This window comes from Drosophila busckii, chromosome 3R, assembly GCF_011750605.1.
Source record: "Drosophila busckii strain San Diego stock center, stock number 13000-0081.31 chromosome 3R, ASM1175060v1, whole genome shotgun sequence".
NCBI classification, from domain to species: domain Eukaryota; kingdom Metazoa; phylum Arthropoda; class Insecta; order Diptera; family Drosophilidae; genus Drosophila; species Drosophila busckii.
In genome coordinates, this window is record NC_046607.1 from 8,532,807 (window position 1) to 8,553,122 (window position 20,316).

Below are 20,316 nucleotides of genomic sequence, written 5' to 3' on the forward strand. Positions count from 1 at the left end.
GAGTCAAGCCGACAAAGCCAACAACATCTGCTGCTGCTGCTGCTGCTGCTGCTGCTGCTACTGGGAGTGGGTAGCTTTGAGCATTTGATTGAGCCTGCAAAGCTGTGGGACATGCATATCTTTGTGTACATGTGTGTGTGTGTGTGTGTCTGTGTACTCCTTGGTGTGCACTTTGTTGCCGGTTGACAAATGGCGCATAACTTTAAATGGAGTTAATTACTCAAAAGGTCATCTCGGCCTCAAGCAATTGTGGCATGCAGCGGCAGTTTGTGGAAACTGTGCAAAGCGCCATCTAGTGGCATTGCTGGAAAGCAACTCAAATTGCAGCTAGCGTATTAACGTTAAGCGCCAATTTGAAGTTCATGAACTCATTAGTTCAACTTTATTTTATTATATATTTTTAAAAGTATTATTCTAATAAAGATATATATTTATTATATAAATACTATTAATATATAATAAGCGGGGTAGCAGGTTGAACATTGCTTACTTATGCTGGCAAGGAAACGACATAAGATATAACTCAAAAAATAACGTATACTTAATATAGTATATACGCAATATCAGAACTTCATAAATATAATAGAGCTTCATATATATATAAAGCAACTGTCTAATCACTTCAAGCAATAAGCAGTAAAGTAAAATGTTGCTTACTTATGCTGTTAACAATATATTCCAACTCCACATAACGTATACGTAATATTTGTATACCCAAAAGTATCACTTCATAGAATAATGAAGTATCTTTTATTTCACAATGTAGACAGTAAAATTTTTCAAACTGCAACACAAAAATAACGTATACTTAATATTATGTATACGCAATTCCAAACGCAAAAATAAGTCACTTTTAATTGGTTTTTTCAAGTTTTTTTTATTCATTTTTTTGTTTTAGTTTTTTTCTACTCAATTATTTTTAACATTTTTTTGATAATTTTAAAAAAATTTTTACATTTTTTTGTTACGTTAGTTCATACATTTTAGGTATTTTTTGCTTTTTTTTGTGTATGGTTTTATTTAGTTTTCTGCGTCATACGTTATAATTAATTATTCATATAATAATGGTAGTAAATATTAATCTTTATGGTTTAAACTATCACGTTTTTCACAATAATCTTTTTTCGATTTTTCTGGTTTTTTATGATTTTTATTTTAGGATTTTGTGTTTTTCTGCATATGTAATTAAGTAGCTTACAAAATTAATTATTAGATATATTTCCATTTTGTGTTTTGCATCAATTTCTAGCTTTTATATAAAGATATATACGTTAAATGTATACTTTTTATATATTCATAATATAAAAAAAAGGTTGAAAGACTTACAGCGAACACAACCATGTAGGCGTGTGTTGGTAAACAAAAACAAACTCAACAGCTTTGCGTAGTCGAATTCGAAAAAGCTCAAATTGGATCAATCATGAATATAATTAAAAACTGTATGTTTTGAATGTCAATATTTAACGTTTAAGTCCTTTGCTGTGTGTGTGTGAGTGTTAGTGTGTTAACGGATGTGCGTGTGTACAATTAGGGGCGACAATTTAAAAGCCAAAGAATATATTTACATATAATTAATATTAAAATAAAATATTTGCATTTTTATATATAAAGTTTTATATGCGTTGTATTTATAAGATGTATAATGATATTTGTTTGTTTTTGCACTTCAGTATTTTTTTTTAATATTTTTTATGTTGCTTAATATTAGAGCTGATCAAAGCAGAAACCAAGAAGCTAGTGAATTGTCGCTTAGAGTTTTCAATTGTAGTCTACGCTTTGTGTGTACATATCGTATATAGGTAGGTGATAATGATTAGTAAGCTTACGTTTGATTTTTCACATATAGTTAAAAACTAAGTCTATTAACTATGCAAAACACGTTTCGTTCTTATCGATTTAATTATTTATTTTTTTTTTTTGTGTTTGTTTGTCGTGCCTTTTTATAAGTTTCGAACTTTTTTTGTTTTTTGTTAAAGTTGCTTAGTTTTTTTCCATAACTTTTTCAGAGTTCAACTTTTCGGATTTAAAATAAATTTAACAATTGCAAAAAAATCTTAAGCTCTATATAGACGAGGGACGTCGTAGTTATTGACTTGAATTCTTAAATGCTTGGCGGGTAACAAAATTGCGGAATTATTTGGCCAATTGATGAATTGGTTGAAGGGTGGGGGGAGCAAGTGGAGTGGGTGGGTGGTGATAACGGTTTGGGGGCAGTGCAATGCTAAGTGTTTGCATCATTCAGTTACAAATTAAATGCTTAAATAACTAAAATTCGCTGGCAGTTGCCCCGCATGCCTCGATTGGTTTAAGGATAACAAACGCGCGCTGTCTCTTAAACAATAACGTCAAAAAAATATATATTTATATTTGCGCATTGCTCAGACAAGCAATATATAGTATATATATTGTTTTTACGATATATGTATATATTATAAATATATAAGTGTTGATTTGAAGCTTGCACAGTTTGCAAAATCGTTTTGCAATAAGATCATCATTTGGTTTCTGTAGATTAATTTCGTTTACTTTGTCGTTAGTTATAAACATTATAATAGTGTAATTTAACTTTTATCTTTAACTTTTAACGTATAGTACAACAGTTCATGGCCTTGCGTTGAATTAACAAACGCTGCTTTTTAGTAGGAAATTTGTTTCTTGCGTAAACAGAAAAACTAAAAAAAAAAAAACTTGTATTGCAAATTTAATTGAATAAATTTAGATCATAGCTGCTTGGCACTGGTACAGAGCACATATATGCATGTGTGTGTGTATGTGTTTGTGTGTGTGGTGGGTGCTAACAAAACATTGAGCATTTCAAAAAAAGAAATTGTTCTAGTTATATATGTGTGTGTATGTGTGTGTTTGTGTGTGTGTAACCAAAGAATGAATCGTACTACTTAACCAACGCGCTAAGCAAATTGCAATAAACAAATTTCAAAAAGAAACTTTAACTTAATTTGACTAATGCTAACGGATAACCCACACATTACGCTTGACTCGAATACTACAATTAAAAAAATATATATGTATATGTATAAACAAAAGAGAGAAAAGCAAATTGGAACCCCACAAACTGGATGCCAAAACTACTAAAACGTAAGTCGTAATGCATAAAGTCGGAAGAGTAACCTTAAAAAAAACCCCATTCTGAATTTCCGATTTACTTTTGCGACGAGGACGACGACGACGAAGCAGCTGCTGATGCTACTGTTGCTGCTGTTGTGGCAGTTGCTGCTGCCGCAGTCGATGTTGAGGCGCGTGCTGCAGCTTGTGCTGTGGACGCCTGTGCCTGAGGTTGTTGCTGCTGCGTCTTTGTCTTGTGCTGTGAATGCTGCTGCTGCTGCTGTTGTCGCTTGTGCGCTGCCAGGCCAGAGTTGCTGCCACCGCGACGCAGCTCGTGCTGCGAGCCCTGCTGATAGTTGCGATTGACCACCTGCGGCTTGTTGCCCAGTGAACCGCTGCGTATGCGCACAGTGCTGCTGCCAAAGCTGCCAGTGCGGCGACGATTGTGTTGCTGCTGACCATGATAATGATGATGCTGCTGTTGTTGTTGTTGTTGCTGCTGCTGCTGTTGTTGCTGTTGATGTTGCTGCTGTAGCAGACGACCAACATAGTCGCTGCGATTGGTAATGGTGGTGTTAAGACGACGACCGCCGGCTGTTATAACAGCAGCGCCATCGCTCTCCGAAACGCTGCGATGTCTATTGAGCTGACGTCCTGGATTGAGACTGCCAACTCCTTGTAACATTTCGTTGATCTCTGGCTCCACCACACGGAAATCTTCTATAGTCTTGAAGTCCTTCAAATATGCAGCCAGCTTGGGCTGCACATCCAGCTTCTCGCCATTCTTGTAGTACTTGAGGAAGGCCCAGAATTTCTCCAGACCATACAGTTGACCTAACAAGCAAAAAAAAATTAGCAAATCAAAAAGTTGTGTAAAAATTTCGCTTACCTGTTTCATAGTCTGCCACAGTTTCATCCTGGAAGTCTTGATAGACATTGGGTCGGAACTTGCGCTCCAGACCATACGAGAAGAATCTGAATAGGCACTCCAAGCCATAGCGGAAGCCATTGAAGGCATCCTCCAGCGCCAGCGAGCGGAACTCATTATACATTGTCTTGTTGAAATTCTCGCGCAAGAAGAACGACCAGAAGCGATAGAGCGTATTCATCTCCTGCGATTGTCCATAGCCCAAGCGACGTCGCTCCTTCAAGCAACGCGAGTGATACTTGTGATACGCTTGCTGCGTAAAATTGTTCTCCTTGAGCAGCGCATGCGATGGATGTTGGAATACGGGCAGCGATTGCGGCACCGACGAGCCAAACGAACCATAAGAGGAAGTGGTGGGCGAAGTGCCAGTCGAGGAGCCCATCGAGGTAGTGCGTGGACGATGCTCCACGGTGTCGAGCAGCCAACCGACGTGAGCCTCCACTGGAGGATTGGCGGTATGACGCAACTTACGCTTGCGTGGCGTACGCGGATCAATCGAATGCATATTTGGCGCAGCATAGAAGCGAGCACGTCGGGATTTAAGCGTCGAATTCAGCGTAGTATTCAAAGTGCTGTCAGCCAGCAGAGTCTCATCCGCATCCTGTTCGGGTTCATCCACATAGCTGGGCGGTGGTGGTGGTGGCTTCTTCATTAGCTGCTGTGCCAGTGGTCCCTTGCTGCCAATGGCCATCTCAAAGTCCGCCTGGGAAATGACGTTAACTGTTCGATACTCGTTATTGGGCAGCACATTGCTTGTGGTCCATAGATCTTCCTCGTAGTTGGCCAGTCCATCGTTTATAATGTTCTCCAAGTCTTGTGTGATTTTGGTGCGTGAGGTAAAGTCGGCGGTGCGATCGTAGCCCTCATGCTTGGGTGCACGTCCCACTTGGGCAACAATCAGCAGCTTGTTAATATCACGATCGGCAAACTCGTAGTCGGATTCGTCGTCGTCGGAAAAGTTTTCGGTAAAGTTGTTAATGCGTCCAGTGGCGGGTATGGGGTCCATTAGCTCTTCGTCAAATTGAAAGTCTAGTTCTTCCTTTTCGGCATGGCACTGAGCGGATGGCGCAGCAGCAGCTGTTTTGGAGGAGGATTGGGATTTGGTTGTGTAAGCAGCTGATGATTTCTTATTACTGTTACTGTCAACATTGCTTGAACTGGGGGGGGCGATATTGTTGGTAGTGACTTTTGTGGTGGTGGTTTTGGTGGTGGTAGTGGTGACTGTTGTGGCGTTTGGTGGTGTTGGCTTTGATGTGGCATTGGATGTGGCGTTGGATGCAGACGTGCACGTGGACGAGGACGTGGTGGCTGAGGCTGAGGCATTGGCTGAGGCTGACATGGACGATGATACTGTGTTGCTGTTGGACTTGACAATTTTGACATTGTTGTTGTTGTTGTTGTTATTATTATTATTGTTGAGCGTTTGTGTGTCTTTGTTGTTGCCTGATTTAGTAGCATTTTCTTTTAAAGCATTTGTTTGTTTGGAGCGTCTCTTTACCTCTTTCCACATGCCCTCTGGCTCCGCCCCCAAAGCAGCTGCTACCTCAACACCTTCAGCCCCACTCGACTGTCCCGCCTGCTGCTGTCGCTTGTCCGGCGTCGAGCTGCCCTTGGGCTTCACACTCTCCGCCAGTCCACTCAGATGATCTGCCAGCCCGCCAGCAGCGCCCTCGACGCGCTGCGTCAACGCACTGATACCCTCATTCAAGCTGCCACGCTGCAGCATTTTGGGCACCGTCTGACCATTACGCGGCTTTGGCGGCGGCGGTATGCTGCTCAACGGCTTGGTGGCCATGTCTGCGCTCAGTAGGGCCGCCGGTGGTGACCCAACCTCCTGTTCTTCAGTCTGCTGCTCACCCGACTTCGGTTGCAGCTTCTGATTTGGGTCGCCTTTGCCCAGCGCATCGCTGATGGGCCAAATTGTGGGCGTCTCCGTTGTGCGTACCTTGTAGCCATCGAAGATCTCCAGTTTGTCCGATTCCTTGATGGCGGTAATGAGCAGTGTCACGTCCGTGGTGAGCGCAAGCACACGATGGAACGAGGCAATCAATGTCACCGGTATATAACCCTCTGGGTCCATTTTGCGGCGCAAAAAGAAATCGCCAGTAAGATTGTCCGCGCTGAAGTAGTACTCGCTATAAGAGAAAAAAATGCAAACGATGGAAAAAATTATAAACAAAAAGAAACACAAGCAATATAACTAAGTGTATTATAATTTTCCATTCCAGCTTATGATAACAAAATATTTCAGAGGGTATCTTTCATAACATTTTTCCATTTTATATTTCTAACAGACTCATAAACTCGACTCGGAAAAAAACAAGAACACATTAAGGTTGATCGGTTATTTCTGATTTGCAGAGAAGAGGGGAGGAATAAAAAAGAATATATAAAAGAAGCGTGCCTAGGGAGCAGAAGAACCTATATATAAAATTTGATTGCTCTAGCTCTTATGGTCTCCGAGTTATTGATGCTCATACAGACGGACATAGCTATTACTATCAGTAAATTATTTTGCTACTCTAAAATCTGTGGAGCACGAGCAACAAAATCTCGTGTGGCATTAAAATATCCTGATAAAAATATCTCTTTAGGTTAATCTCGAACAACACTTTAATCATGATTGTCGTAAAGATATGCGTAGTATATTTTTATAATATAAACGACTCAGTTTGCCTTGCTATCCAGAATATGCAATGTAAATTGTTTATAGGTTCAGTGCCCTGCTATATATCATACATACTTTCTATATATACTTGAAGATAATGCATTTGTACTTACACTTGCTTCTTGATGGCCTCCTTGACGCTGGCGGCATCCATTTCGATATAGGCTGCAGGCACATTGCCAAAGTAATGCGTGCCCATGAGCACATAGGATTGCGAATCGGCGCCGGCTGCATCCGCCGGCAAATAGTTGGCGTACTCGCCGGAAGCTAGCAGATGGCGTGGTATGCGATTAGTTGGACGACCTGGTCCCTGTCTTGTGAATCCACCGCGGCCTTGCCGACCCCCACCGCGATACGGCGTACGGAAGCGGCGTGGTCCGCGCGCACCTGCTGCCCCGGCACCTGCTGCTCCTCCGGCTCCAGCTGCTGCTGTTGCTGCTTCATAGGTGGCGCTGCTGCTACGCCAGGAATCCAGGCGCTCGGGCGCAGCAGATGAGCGTGCATTGTACGCATAGCGGCCACCGTGCTGGCGAGACTCCGTTGAATTTGTTGTGGCTGCTCCGCCTGCGGTTTGACCATCGGCAGCAGCGACTGATGAGCGACCTGAGCGCTCAGTGTAGGCGCGCGGTGGTCGACGCTGATCGACGGCATCGTCGTTGTAGCGCCGATGTGGTCGCCCACCAATGGGCTTGGGGCGACTGGACTTGGCCAAATCGATTGGCAATGGACGCCACTTGTGCTTGGGTATTTTCTTGTTAATGGCAGCGCTGGCAAGGGCGCCAGCAGCTGGCAGTACAGCGGACTGCTCGGCATCTCGCTGCACTTTGGCATCATGACTCGTGCTGGCGTTGGGATCGTTAGTAACTGTTTCTGTTCCTGCTCCAGCTCCGGGTGTTGCTGCTGTAGTGGTGGCTGCTGTTGCGCTAGCGGCTGTTGCAGCGGCAGCGACGACGTTTTGTGCAGTTGTTGTGGATGCGGCTGATTTGGCCGCTGGACTCTTCTTCGATGAGCTGCGCTTGGCTTCGTTAACTGTGGCTTTGCCACTTCCCGAAACTCCACCCACAAGCGTTGGCCACTCACCAACGTTGCTAAAATCACTGGCCTAAGGAAAAAGGGAACAAGAATTAGAGAATAATTAGAGTAAAGCTAATGAGTGCTATAAAAAAAGTTTGAGGGCATCGTAAGCATAAAATATATGTTACTAATTAGACGAAATTTAGGACACATATAGATTTATTGATTGTAATAAATCAGAAAAGGCTAATGCCCGGAATCTTAAGTTATAGGGATTGTAATAAAAGGTAAGTAGACGTACAGATATTGGAATTGTAATGTAGCTAAAAAAAATATTTAGTTTTTTTAATAGGTATATTTGACATTTATCAATCAATTAAAATGAATCCAGAAAGGCCCTGCTATAGGAACTATTATAAAAGGAAACTAGGTGTCCGGATTTTGGAATAATACCCAGCTGGGATAAGGCAAAAAACGAAGAACGTCGTAAACAAAATATTTCTTAAAAATATAGAGCAAATATAGATTTATTAATTATAATGAATCAGAAATGTATTAACATTAAACCGGACTAGTAAGTTATAGGGACTGTAAAAAAAAACAAGCTAGGCTGGGTATTAAAATTGTAATATGGTAAAAGTTGGAAAAGAATGCATTCAGAACAGAACTCAATTTCTGAATTTACATATTTTTGAAAGCATTCATTTTCTTCCAATCTGAATTTGAATTACAATCACGAATTACTTTAATTTCTTTTGTAAAATTCAATAAGAATTTTTATTTGAATGAATTCAAAGAAATTATTCAATTGAATGCAGTTTTTGAATTCTGCTGCAATTTTTTGTCTCTTGAATTCAAATCTTATGTACCAATATTGCCTTGAAATTAGACTCGCTAAGGGAAATATTGAAATCAATAGAAAACTAAATCGGAACTTACCTTTTGATTGACCTTTTTTTTGTCCTTTACTACAGCAGTGGCAAGCGCATCCGCATTAGTGGCATCAACTATTCGAAAAAATAAAGAACAATCAACAATATAATTTGGGGCAATTAGCAATGTAAAATGCGCTGTACTGAGTGAGAGAGCGCTAAATTAAGAGACAGAGAGAGAGAGAGAGAGTCTGCGCATATTAAACTCACCAGTTGTTGCAACGGCTTCGCTTGTTGTTGCTATAGCTGTCTTTGTTGTTATCGCTACTGTGCTTGTAGTTGTTGTTGTTGTCGTTGTTTTATTTGCTGCTGTCTGCTGTGTTGTTGTTATTGTTGTCGTCTGTTGTTGCTGCTGTTGTTGTGTCTTTTTGGTGTTGGTGCTGCTGCTCGGTGCGCCTTGATTGTTATTATTATTGTTCACAGTCTGTTTGGGTTGTTGGCTCTGTTGCGTCTTTGGCTGCAACACGCGTTTGTCCAAGGGCGAGGTGCTCGCTTTAGGGCTGCCCACTTGTTTTGTTGATATCTGCATGAGCACACAAAATAAAGCAGATATGATTAAAAAGTTATCTTGTATAAAGATTTTTCTAAATGATGTAAAAATCTATGCAACATAACCTACAAAAGATGCAAGCTAGGGAGTTGTCCAGCCCCCATACACACACTAACACACACACTCACTCTAACATAATTTATACGCGTGGCATACACATTTTGCATAAAAAGAAAAAATTACCTTCTAGTTCAAGTCGGGAAAGGCAATTTGAAAGCCTTAGCTAGTATATAATATAATTTAATTTAAATCTCTTGTGTCTATTTTTATCTTATCACAACAAGTTAATGTTTGTTTTGCACACATGCTCACAATTTATTGCGGGCCTGCTACGAATTGTTTAAACAAATAGCTTTTGAATAGAATCAGTTTTTCTTCTTGTTTTGCTGAAACGCGACCGTTCTCTTTAGCTGCTCGTTGAATTCTGTGCGCAAGCAACGGACCAAAGGCAACGACAACAGCTTCGCCTCGCTTTGCTTCGTTTCGTTTCATTTGTTCGCTTCGCTGTGCATGCGTTGACTACGTGAGCAGAAGAAACGAACACGACGAAACGAAAACAACAACAGCAACAACAACGAGAGTTCGCGGTGGGGAGCGCAATAACAAGACAACTCGTTTTTTATTATGTATACATTCAAAATAAAAACAAAACAACAACAGCCGATGCGCCGGGTACATATATGGGAGGCGAGCTGAGCTGCGTGTGCGTGAGAGAGCAGCGCAGTAGGCGGAGGCGCCGGCAGAGAGCGACTGCGACGCAATTTAGCCGGGCCAAGGCAATATGAGAGTGGAGCGACACCCTGTATATAATACTAGATACAGGTTTTCATATTTATTTTTCTGCTTTTTATCTATATTTATCAAAAACATAAAGTAAACTAATGCTTTGGGAATTATTTGTTAGTTATATAGATAAATTTAAGCTGCCAACGGTAAATATTTATCTTGGAAGCTTTTGCGAACATCTTGTAACAACGAAAAGTAAACAAAACATGTGATTATCGGCACGTAGGCCAAAAAGGAAAACAACAAACAGTAGCAGGCCAGGGGTGATGAACAGCGCAGCTTAAAAAGAGAGCGAGAGCGCAGCAAAGAGAAAGCAAGCCACCAATACACACACACATAGTATATTAAAATGTTTCTTTTAAAATACAAAATAGTAGAACAGAGACCAGTGCACAGTATTGAGTGGCAGCTGCCCAAAACATACAATCGAAATAAACATATTTTTATATATGCGACAAACCTCACGTAAGCAAGTGTTCTCAATTTGTTACCACATGGTCGAGGAAGAGAGAGAGAAAGAGATATATAGTATGTGTATATGCTGACTCAACTGCAGGACTTTGCAAGGATGAATCATGCTTGCATTTCAAGCGTGTTTGCCAGTACTTTTCCACTAAAAACAAAGACACCACGTTTTTCACCAAGCCCACAGACAGTTGTAATCAATACAAATACATATGCATATATGTATGTACTTATTGCTGCTTATCAATGTTGACATTTGAAGACGCCCAGCCCAAGCCAATAGACTTTAGGCAGATTAGAACATAATTATTGTACTAGTTTTGTTGGTTCAAGGTCATTGTGCCTATGTAAACCTTGAAGTGCTCTAAAAATAACTTTGCAAAAATGATTTTGAACTTGCCTCTATATCAAATACGCAATAGAGTTAGCACTTTCAAATTTGTTATTCGTATATATGTATACTATATGTTTGTAGTTCCACAACGTACGATCGCTCAAAGGCAACTGGCTCGCTACGTTGGCATAATATATACTTTAAGTTGTCGGCATTAGAACGTCTCGTGTTATATACGCGGTCTATATAATATAAAATCGCACACTGACAAAAACGTGCAAGCAGACCCACATTTTCCTACAAGCCAATCTAATCAGCCAACAGATACATATACTTACATAAATACATATACACATACATACGTGTCTTTCTACGCTTTAAACAAATTTAAAAAGCATGCCAAAAAAATAAAAATAAATCATTTTTTTATATGCCGGCCGCTATAGTTATGTAAATATTTCTATATACATACGTGTATTCAATAGAAGGTGGGTAAGTTGTCAAGCTAGTTTACGCTCTTATCAATTACACATACAAACTTCAAATGAATTACAATTGAAAAACTGGAATAAAAAAGGTCAGCACTCAAACGTCAAACAAGTTTATGTGCACTTTACATTTAAACGACTGAGACTGGACTGGACTGCTGGCTTGCTATTTTTAGTTTTATTTATAAGATTATGCAAAAGCCAGCACCAGAAGCCAACGGACTTTACAATAAAATGTGTGTGTGGGTGTGTGTGTATCTGTGTGTGGCTGCCTAGCTTGTTTGCATAGTATGGCCCGCATGCTTTCAATTAATAACTGCGCAGCTTGTTAAGCTCGCTCCAGGGGGAATCATTTTATAGCGAATATCTTTGATTTAAGTAGAATTATCAGTCAAAGCATTAAAGTTGTATACCATGCTATTTATTTAATTTATAATAAAAAAAATAGCAATAGCGATAAGGCGATAAACAAATGTATTTAAATCTATAAATAAACTACAAACAGCTATAATTATATATTCAGATTTTACTATTTTGATTCATCAATTCTAGTTTTGTAGTCAATATCAACAATCAACAAAGTGTATTCACCCAGAATTCATAGATACTGAAAACTAATAATACTAAGTCTTTCTGTATATAAGTATATAAGTTCTGCTATAAGTCTTCGCAAATAACAAGTAACCCACTTTGACTCAAAACAGAACCAGGTTGTTTGTTTATTAACGACTATTTTATATACATGCTAGAACAATCTGCCTCATGGGTGTAAACACTAATTTACATTAAAGAAGGCTAGTGAAATATATGCGAAATTCGAATGTCAACAAAATAATAAAAAAAACATCGATTTTATAAATTAAAATATCTCTTCGAAAATAATTAATTAACTTAACTGTTGATGTGGCCGACTTTCAACTTTCAGTTAAGATAACATACTAAACAAGAACGCAAATTAATAATCAGTGACTAAGTCCTTCGAGTTATACTATATTCTCAGATATATTATCAACAAAAAAGACTTTAATTATAAAAAAAGAAACTTCTCGTAACACTCTTCTAATAATTAATCTTTGTTAATATTGATCTAACTTTTCAATAAATATTTATTATGTTCTTCAGTTATAATTGGTGGACGTTCTTCCTTCTGGCATCAATCTAATCTCGCTGACAAGAATGGAAGAAAACAACGATGGATACTTTTTCGAAGGTGTTGAGAAATTATTGGAGGTGTGGTTTGCCGAAAGTTCAGCCGGAACGGGTGATCTTCGCAACATAAGCCGTCTGGATTGGGAGAATCTGCTGTGCCACGTCAAATGCGAGATAATCAGTTTTACCAAAAACGACCTAATCGATGCATTCCTGCTTAGCGAAAGCAGCATGTTCGTCTCCCGTAGGAGATGGATACTTAAAACATGCGGCACAACGACGCCTTTAAAGTGCCTAGATCAGCTATTGCAACTGGCAAGAGAGCAAGGATATACCGTTGTAACCGATATATATTATTCACGTAAGAACTTTACCAAACCGGAAGTACAGAACGCACCACATCGTGGATTCTACGAGGAAGTGTATTATCTAGATACTTTATTTCCCGAGGGGCGATCTTATTGCCTTGGATCCATTAATCAGGAATGCTGGTATCTTTATACATTTAGCAAGCCCGAACTGAAAGCCTTGCCAGATGTTATAGCTGAGGAAGCTATTATTAAGGATACTACCGAACCAGATCAAACTATAGAAATACTTATGCAAAATCTAGATCAGGACGTTATGAGTTGCTTTAGCAAAAGTAAATTTACCAACGGACGGGAGGCAGCCATAGCGACGGGTATACAACATATATTGCCCGATATGCTCATTGATGACTTCTTGTTTGATCCATGTGGCTACTCCATGAATGGCATCAACGAGCGAGGCGAATACATGACTATACATATAACGCCTGAGGAAAAATTTTCCTACGTAAGCTTCGAGAGCAATGTAGACCTTGCCAACTATACGAAACTTATCAATCACGTTATCAAGACATTTAAGCCCGGAAAATTCCTTGTCACCATATTTGCCAACAAGTCATCGCTGGCCTATGAGACTATGAAGGAACTAGAAAGCGAATATTCAACATTATCCAATTGGCAACGCAACGATATGCAATGCTGCAATTTTCCATTATACAATCTATTGTTCGCACAATACTCAAGAAAGTTGGATAGCAGCTCTACATAAGTTAAAATATTCATTCAAAAATAAGTAACTAAATTAAACGTTTGATGTGACCTACTTTCAGTTATGATAACATACTAAGCAAGAAAACAAATAAATATAATATACTATATACTATATACCATATACTGTATTATCAGATCAATTATCAACAAAAAGGTCTGTAAAGATAACAAAGAAACTTTCTCGTAGCACTCTTCTAATTACACGCTTACTAAATAATAGTCGTCAACAAATAATCTATATTAATATTGATTTAACTTTTAAATAATAGAATTAGTAATTTATTGCTACAAACAAATATCGTGTATGTTTAACAATAAGATTAAATTAAAAATATTTATTCAAAAACTCGCATGCTTAAAAATTTGTTAATAGAATTTTACGAGTGGTAATATATTCTTGTTTTTAATAGGCATTGGCTTGGCACAAAGAAATAAGGAAACAGCTGAAGCGCTGCAAATGAATGTGACACATGAAAGTAAACCAAGAAAAATAATCAAAATGCGCACATAAAGAAAGTATGCGTGTAAATTGCAAATATAATGAAGGAAATTCGCACAAAAGCTAAAGTAAAGTTGAAGATTCTGAATAAAGAGAAATTTATATACAGCGCATGTATTCAGATTATCACTTTAACAACGGTTCGCATGTATCAAAAGATTTGCACTAGCAAACAAGGCGAGCAGTTTACATAACACATATTAAATTGCCCTATTGGTTAGCGCTAGATTATAATATACCACAAATAGCTCTAGTAAGTAACTAAATAGCCTTGAGGTTAACACTTGTTGCCGTTTGACTCTTGCCAATTACACAACGCATAAACGTAACTAATATCACAAGAGCTACCTTATCAAATTGAAGCTTAAAATAGCATTGCATAAAAACAAACAAACCAAATTTGTTTAGTAATAACTTACTCATACAAACAATAAAAAATAACGTAGAGAAGAATTTATGCTAGCGACTTTTATCGAATGTTTTAGTAGCTTCTCAGAAAATTGGGTAATTTCTGGATAATTTGTATGTATCAAAGATAAATGTTTGGAATTCGGCAAAATGTTTGCCATATGAAATTTTTATATATTTAAGACGTAATTTCAATTTTTTGGAATTTGCACACAAAGCAATTTACTATGAGAAAGTCTTAACTTTTTATTGTAAGAACGACAATTTCTTTTAAAACGTAAATCATGTAATTAATGCATAATAATCAATATTATCCACTTAACGCAATTAATTATAAATAATTTAATAAGAAATTAATACATAAAAGTAATAGCTAAAAAATAAATTTATTTTAGTTGCAAAAAAACTTTATTATGTTCGCATAACTCTTTGCCCAAATAATTATTTGTATGACGAATTAGTATTATTAGCTTTGGTGGCAATAAACAACGTCCAAAAATAATGTTTGTAACCAACAATCGTTCACTTTATCAAAGTAACAGCTAAAAAGGCATTGAACTTGTAATCTGGCATACAACGAAAGCTTTAGCAAAGCTTTTAGGAGCTTTGTCGGTTACTTTAGCCATTACCTAAACCTGTTTTATCATATCAACTGTAATTTTCAACAATATGAGTAAAATCAAGTAAAACTATGAATGTTGTTTGATCAAAAGTATCAAAAATTTAAGCCTACCTACAAAACTCGTACATTTATTAAATGCAGAAGTAAGTTTTTCCTAAAAGTAAATAATTTCTTCTGATATAATATAGACGGAACTTACTTAAGTTCGCAAATGATACACGTCAGGTTTAGAAAAGTTAATTTCAATTCAACTCCTGATAAAATTATTAGTATCGAAAAAAGTCCTTAAAATAAACAAAACTTAACATAAAATCAAATATCGGAATAAAATGTTTGACTAATTTTCTTTTCTTATACACTTTAACATGTTATTATCATTAAATAATAACAAATAATAACTTTGTGAAACAAAACAATACAATTATTATTGTAGTGTATTGTTGATTTTAATAGTAATAAATATAACAGCTACGTTTCCTGACTACAATGAATTTTGTTTGGAAATGACAAGTTGTATGTCAAATTAGCTTTAGCTCAAAAGAATTATTCAGAAATTCGCATTCGAACCACTTTTATGAATGTATGCTTGTGGGACATTTTAAGTTTAATAATTGTTTATTAAATGGCATATTTACTTTCGTTTTCATGTTTGTTGATCTTGCTGTTATTTCTCGCCAAGTCGTTATCGATGTAATTTACTGCTCGTCGCCTCAGTATATAAACACGCCCACAGCCGAGCAAATAATATACATACACATATGTACATACATATATATCTAAGTCGTTTTTATGATATACACAATGGTATTCGCAAATTATAACGACACACACTTATCACACATACAAAGTATATTAGAGAGAGAGCGAGCAAGAAAGAATGAGAATGTGCTTTGTATGTATTTAACACGTTGCTGATATTCAACAGGTTTCTTTCCTCTCTAGGGTTTTGAACTTCCACGTTACTATATTACATTTGCATATGTATGTGTGTGTATGTAAACAAATGTAAAACTATACATATGCATGTATTCATAATTCACAACGAACGCAGCTTGTGTGTGGTGAGAAACGAGGCGCACGTGTATTTTTTTTATTAGGAATTAGGGTGACCGTTTGTGTATTTAATTTTAAATAAATACAAATAGTTTTGAGTTTTAACGTCTCGAGGGCGCGATCGTTGTGTGAACGTCTCTGATGGCAGAAGTCAACTGGTTGGCTGTTTGTTGTTTCTTATTCATTTTTGTGTATTTTGTTTCTGCAATTTGATTTGAAGTCGCAGCGCTTAGTAACGGTCGCAGTAGCAACGTTAACGATAGTAAAAGAAAAAAGAATGTAATAGAGAAACAGAGCACAAATATAGAGTAACTAAATAGACATATACATAAAATTATTTAAATTTAAGTATTTAATTGTCATGTTTTCTTTTTCCAAAAACAGAGCAAGCTCATCAAATTATTTTGCTTATCGTATTCATTTGTATGTTTCCTTTTTGATGTGCTGTCGAATTACTAACTGTTTGCTTTTAGTCGATTTCCCTTTTAATTCATTTTCGCTGCGGATGAACAACAAAAAAAAATGGGTGTTCGTTGTTTTGACGTCGCTGCGGCTGTCAACATTGCTGACCTTGACATTTATTTATAACTGTACACATTTTTACTTTTCCCTAACGCTGACCAGAGAGTTTTATATGAGCAAGCTAAAGGTGACATAAAATGAGCCAACTAATTAAGTTAGAAGTTCAAAAACACAAATGAGCACAAATGAAAGCGAAATAAACATTAAACATACTATATATCAAATTGAATTATTTGTGTTCGCCTTACTTTGGATCTCTACACATGAAAACGAACTGTGACTAAAGCACAACAAGCGATTACGCTTGTTGTCTGTCGACCTGCTATTCTTATTGTGGGTGTGAGAAAAGAAGAATACAGACAGACAGCCAGCTCTCTTCTTATTTTTATTTTTTTGGCGTTTGCCACTTTGCCGGCATTTTCTGCTTGTTTTATTTTGCGTATTGCATAATAAGTACAATGTACGACAGATATAAAGCACAAATAAACAAATTAATGAAATACATTTAACACCTTTTTCTCGCCTATTGTTTCATCAGCTTTGTTTTGACAATACGCTTCTCGCTGCATTCTCGATATTATGCAATATCGTAAGAAGAAAAAAATCAATATCAATTGCATATAGGATATGTTTGCCTGTTAAGATAGAAAACATGTTTACAACTCTAAGCATAACAACCAACAAACAACTGACAATCAAAACTTGTTTTAGTCTCAGTTTATTGTCTTCTTGTTGTCACGCACTAGTCTTTATCAGCTTGTATGCGATTCTACGCACATTTGTTTACAAACAGCGTTGCGCAGTCTAACGAAAAACAAAACCTTAATTGGTAACCAACATAACTATTATACATACGTAATACTTTGTCGTAGGTCTTTTGACTTGAAGGATTGAACTGAATGAACAACTTTTTTATATGTATTACGACTTGAACAATCTTTGAAGGCAAAGCTTTGGAATCATCCATTATTCGGCATGGAATAAGTCGGAAATTCCCTAATTGCTTTTCAATATTATCAAACATAACTATCAATAATTTAATGTAAACATTAACCTTTTAATATAAATATCTACTCAATCTAACTTGAAGCAATTGATAAATACATCCATAGTAAAAGATTCCAGATGATTATAAAGTGTAGTAGTAGTATAGTTAAATAAAGTAAAAAATCAATATAGGCATTAATTCCTTATCTTCAACAATAATAAAGAATTCCCAGACCTACCATATACAAATAATGAAATAAGTAATCTAACTTTTGAATCTATCGAAGTATACAACTTGGAATTCACAATAATTATTTTCTGATTAGTTAGAAATATATATATTCAGTTTCATCAAAGTATAAGAATTTTCATAGCCTACAGAATTTCTTTATTCCAATTAAAATGTGTGTTTATTGCTATTGCAATGTATTATCTTTTATCAATATCACATTTAACATTTTTATACCCACATAGATGTGGCTTAGTAAGTTTATAAACAATATTTATAGCCTTCAATTTTGTTGCAAGTTTAATTTTGAATCTTTGAGGGGCTTGTTCAACTCACCTTCCAAGCATTGACCTTTGGCGGCGGCGCTGCTATGAAGCGCTTGGGCTGTGGTGCTGCTGCAGTCGATGTGCTGGCTGAGGCGGTCTGGGCGTCTCCATCGCCAGACTTGGCCTCGTTGCCGCTGCTGCTGCTGGCAGCTTCTACACTGGCACTGGGTGAGGTATCAGACTTGCGTTCCTTGTGAGCTTTATTGCCGCCGTTGCCGGTGGTGGCGCCGCCAACCGATTTGCGTGGACTGTTGCCGCGGGGGGCACGTGAGCGATTCGATTGTTTGCGCGCATCTGCATCGTTGCCAGCAATCTGGCGACGACCGCCGGCTGCTGCTTGCTTCTGACCCTGGCCCGGACTCGGGCCACTGCCATTGCCACCACCTGGCGGCTGCTGCTTGTCACGATATTCACGCGATGCGGGCTTGTCTTTGCGTGCTTTCTTACGGTCACGGCGATGATGCGATGATAGCACGGGCAAAAAGTCATTATTGTCATCCATTTCTGAAGAGTTCTCGGCGGTGTTGTCACCACCACCGACAGCAGCGGCAGCGCCACGTTTTTCACCAATGCTGGGCAGCTCCTCGACGGATGCCTCAGCGGCGGCAGTCTCCTCGCTCCACGATTTAAGGGTTTTCAAATTCGGTTGATTCTCCTTGTTGTCAACGGTGGCAGCGGCGGCGGCAGCTGCTGCAACATTCGTTGCCTTCTTACTATCCAAATTCTGCAATACATTGGCGTAAGAGGCAGTGGCAGCGGCGGCGGCGGCGGCAGCAGCGGCACTTGGCGCAGCAATCTCCTCTTTGCTGCTGGACATGTTGCTGCTGCTGTTGTTGTCGGTTTTACAAGTTCTCTGAGTAGGCAGCTCTGCTGGCGCTACTCCAGGTTTATGATTGTAATTGGTGAGGAAACTCTTTGGTGCTTCCTTGCCAGAAAAAAACTATCAACGGGCTCGAGAATCGACGTAAATGCTGTAACTGTAAAATTAAAGAACATTAGTTTGCTTTTCATTTATAGTATTACTTATTATTAAAATTATTACGGCACACACACACACAATCAACAACAAAATGCTTGCACTTTGAACTTTTCCTGCAAGCTCAAAATGTTAAGAGCTTACAGCTAGAGGTCCATAGCCCCTTTTTTCCCCTCAAACGCCCACACGTCAAGGGCCTGCGCCTACTACTTGAACTATTGTTACTGCTATTGTATTTTTTCGCGCAGCTCAACAAATTGATTTCTTGCTTCGAATTATTTTTCTAAATCTTTCTGTAGCACATTATACGCTCGCTTATTGTTGAAAGCACATTAATTCGGTTCTTGAGCAAAAGGCATACTACATATTATTATGCAGCCACACAGCACACACAGAGTGAACGCACAAGTGAGGTTAAGGCGCGGCGAGGCAGCCTCCCCCCACACACAAACACACGCTCGACGAAGTACGAAGCAGCAGCACAAAAAGCAACAAGCGCTTAGCACACAACAGTGCTGCCAACTTGTGCTAAAGTCTTCCAGGCATTTGCATGCAACGCAATAACAACATATGCGTGGACTTGAAGACTTGTTAAGACAACTCGCTTGTTTATGCAGCCTAGTTGCAGTTTTCTTTTAGCGTAACTTTGTAGGCCTAACGAATGTGATTATGCAATGGCAGCGCTTGCATTTTATGCAGCCCTGGACTACGATCAGCTGTTCGTGCAGCCTGCTTTGCACTTTTTAACGTTAATTCTCAAATTTCAATTCACACACACACACCACTCTTGCACACACATTCACATACTACATTCAGTTGTGGTATAAACAGAAATTACGCACCAAAGAATTTCGATTCACAATTTTGTGTGTACGTGTAGGCAACAAGACGGAAACAATACAAGCACAACAACAAATTGATACACAATTTGAATTTATTTTTTTCTCGTTTCGTTCGTTTGCTTTGCTAACGTTTCACGATTATATTGTTGTTGTTGTTTTTATTTCGTTCTTTTTTGCGGTATTCGTCGAACTCTCGCACTCACTCGCTCGCTCTCTCTCTCTCGCTTGCTCACTCACGCGCTGTAGGCTTGTGGTAGCTATTGTAGTTAGAACGATTTTTTTGGTTACGAATTGACTCGAATGCACTTATTTCGCATAAACTTTCACAAATCGCTATCAATCCTCAGTTGTTAGTTGACACGGTGTGCACTTGTTTATGTTTAAACAGCACTTTGC

At 38.3% G+C, this 20,316-nt stretch overlaps 2 protein-coding genes across 6 annotated transcripts; one reads left to right on the plus strand and one right to left on the minus strand.

The window, feature by feature from the left end:
• Positions 1 to 1,359: 1,359 nt before the first annotated feature.
• LOC108603150 (la-related protein 1) lies at positions 1,360 to 20,014 on the minus strand. 4 transcript variants are annotated; one of them, XM_017991700.1, is made up of 7 exons: positions 19,921 to 20,014; positions 18,113 to 19,079; positions 8,816 to 9,128; positions 8,613 to 8,680; positions 6,773 to 7,761; positions 3,953 to 6,126; positions 1,360 to 3,897 (listed from the first exon to the last, which is right to left on the minus strand). In XM_017991700.1, exons 2-7 carry the CDS (start codon positions 18,917 to 18,919, stop codon positions 3,161 to 3,163), a joined length of 5,088 nt encoding a protein of 1,695 aa, XP_017847189.1. In that variant the 5' UTR covers positions 18,920 to 19,079; positions 19,921 to 20,014; the 3' UTR covers positions 1,360 to 3,160. The 4 variants fall into 4 exon arrangements, with proteins under 4 accessions (XP_017847189.1, XP_017847192.1, XP_017847191.1 ...); XM_017991703.1 differs by lacking the exon at positions 19,921 to 20,014 and adding an exon at positions 19,223 to 19,368; XM_017991702.1 differs by lacking the exon at positions 19,921 to 20,014 and adding an exon at positions 19,158 to 19,368.
• LOC108603153 (S-adenosylmethionine decarboxylase proenzyme) lies at positions 10,330 to 14,475 on the plus strand. 2 transcript variants are annotated; one of them, XM_017991705.1, is made up of 3 exons: positions 10,330 to 10,406; positions 12,351 to 13,610; positions 13,867 to 14,475. In XM_017991705.1, the coding sequence occupies exon 2, from the start codon at positions 12,405 to 12,407 to the stop codon at positions 13,452 to 13,454; it is 1,050 nt and encodes a 349-aa protein (XP_017847194.1). In that variant the 5' UTR covers positions 10,330 to 10,406; positions 12,351 to 12,404; the 3' UTR covers positions 13,455 to 13,610; positions 13,867 to 14,475. The 2 variants fall into 2 exon arrangements, with proteins under 2 accessions (XP_017847194.1, XP_017847195.1); XM_017991706.1 differs by lacking the exon at positions 10,330 to 10,406 and adding an exon at positions 11,181 to 11,232.
• Positions 20,015 to 20,316: the final 302 nt, after the last annotated feature.

Excerpts from the sequence above, each read along its gene's own strand:
- LOC108603153 (XM_017991705.1), top strand. The coding sequence starts at position 12,405 with ATGGAAGAAAACAACGATGGATACTTTTTCGAAGGTGTTGAGAAATTA.
- LOC108603150 (XM_017991700.1), bottom strand. The coding sequence starts at position 18,919 with ATGTCCAGCAGCAAAGAGGAGATTGCTGCGCCAAGTGCCGCTGCTGCC. Across the intron at positions 9,129-18,112 it reads CAAAGGTCAATGCTTGGAAG|ATATCAACAAAACAAGTGGG; the intron begins GTGAGTTGAACA and ends GTGCTCATGCAG. Across the intron at positions 8,681-8,815 it reads CGAAGCCGTTGCAACAACTG|TTGATGCCACTAATGCGGAT; the intron begins GTGAGTTTAATA and ends TTTTTCGAATAG.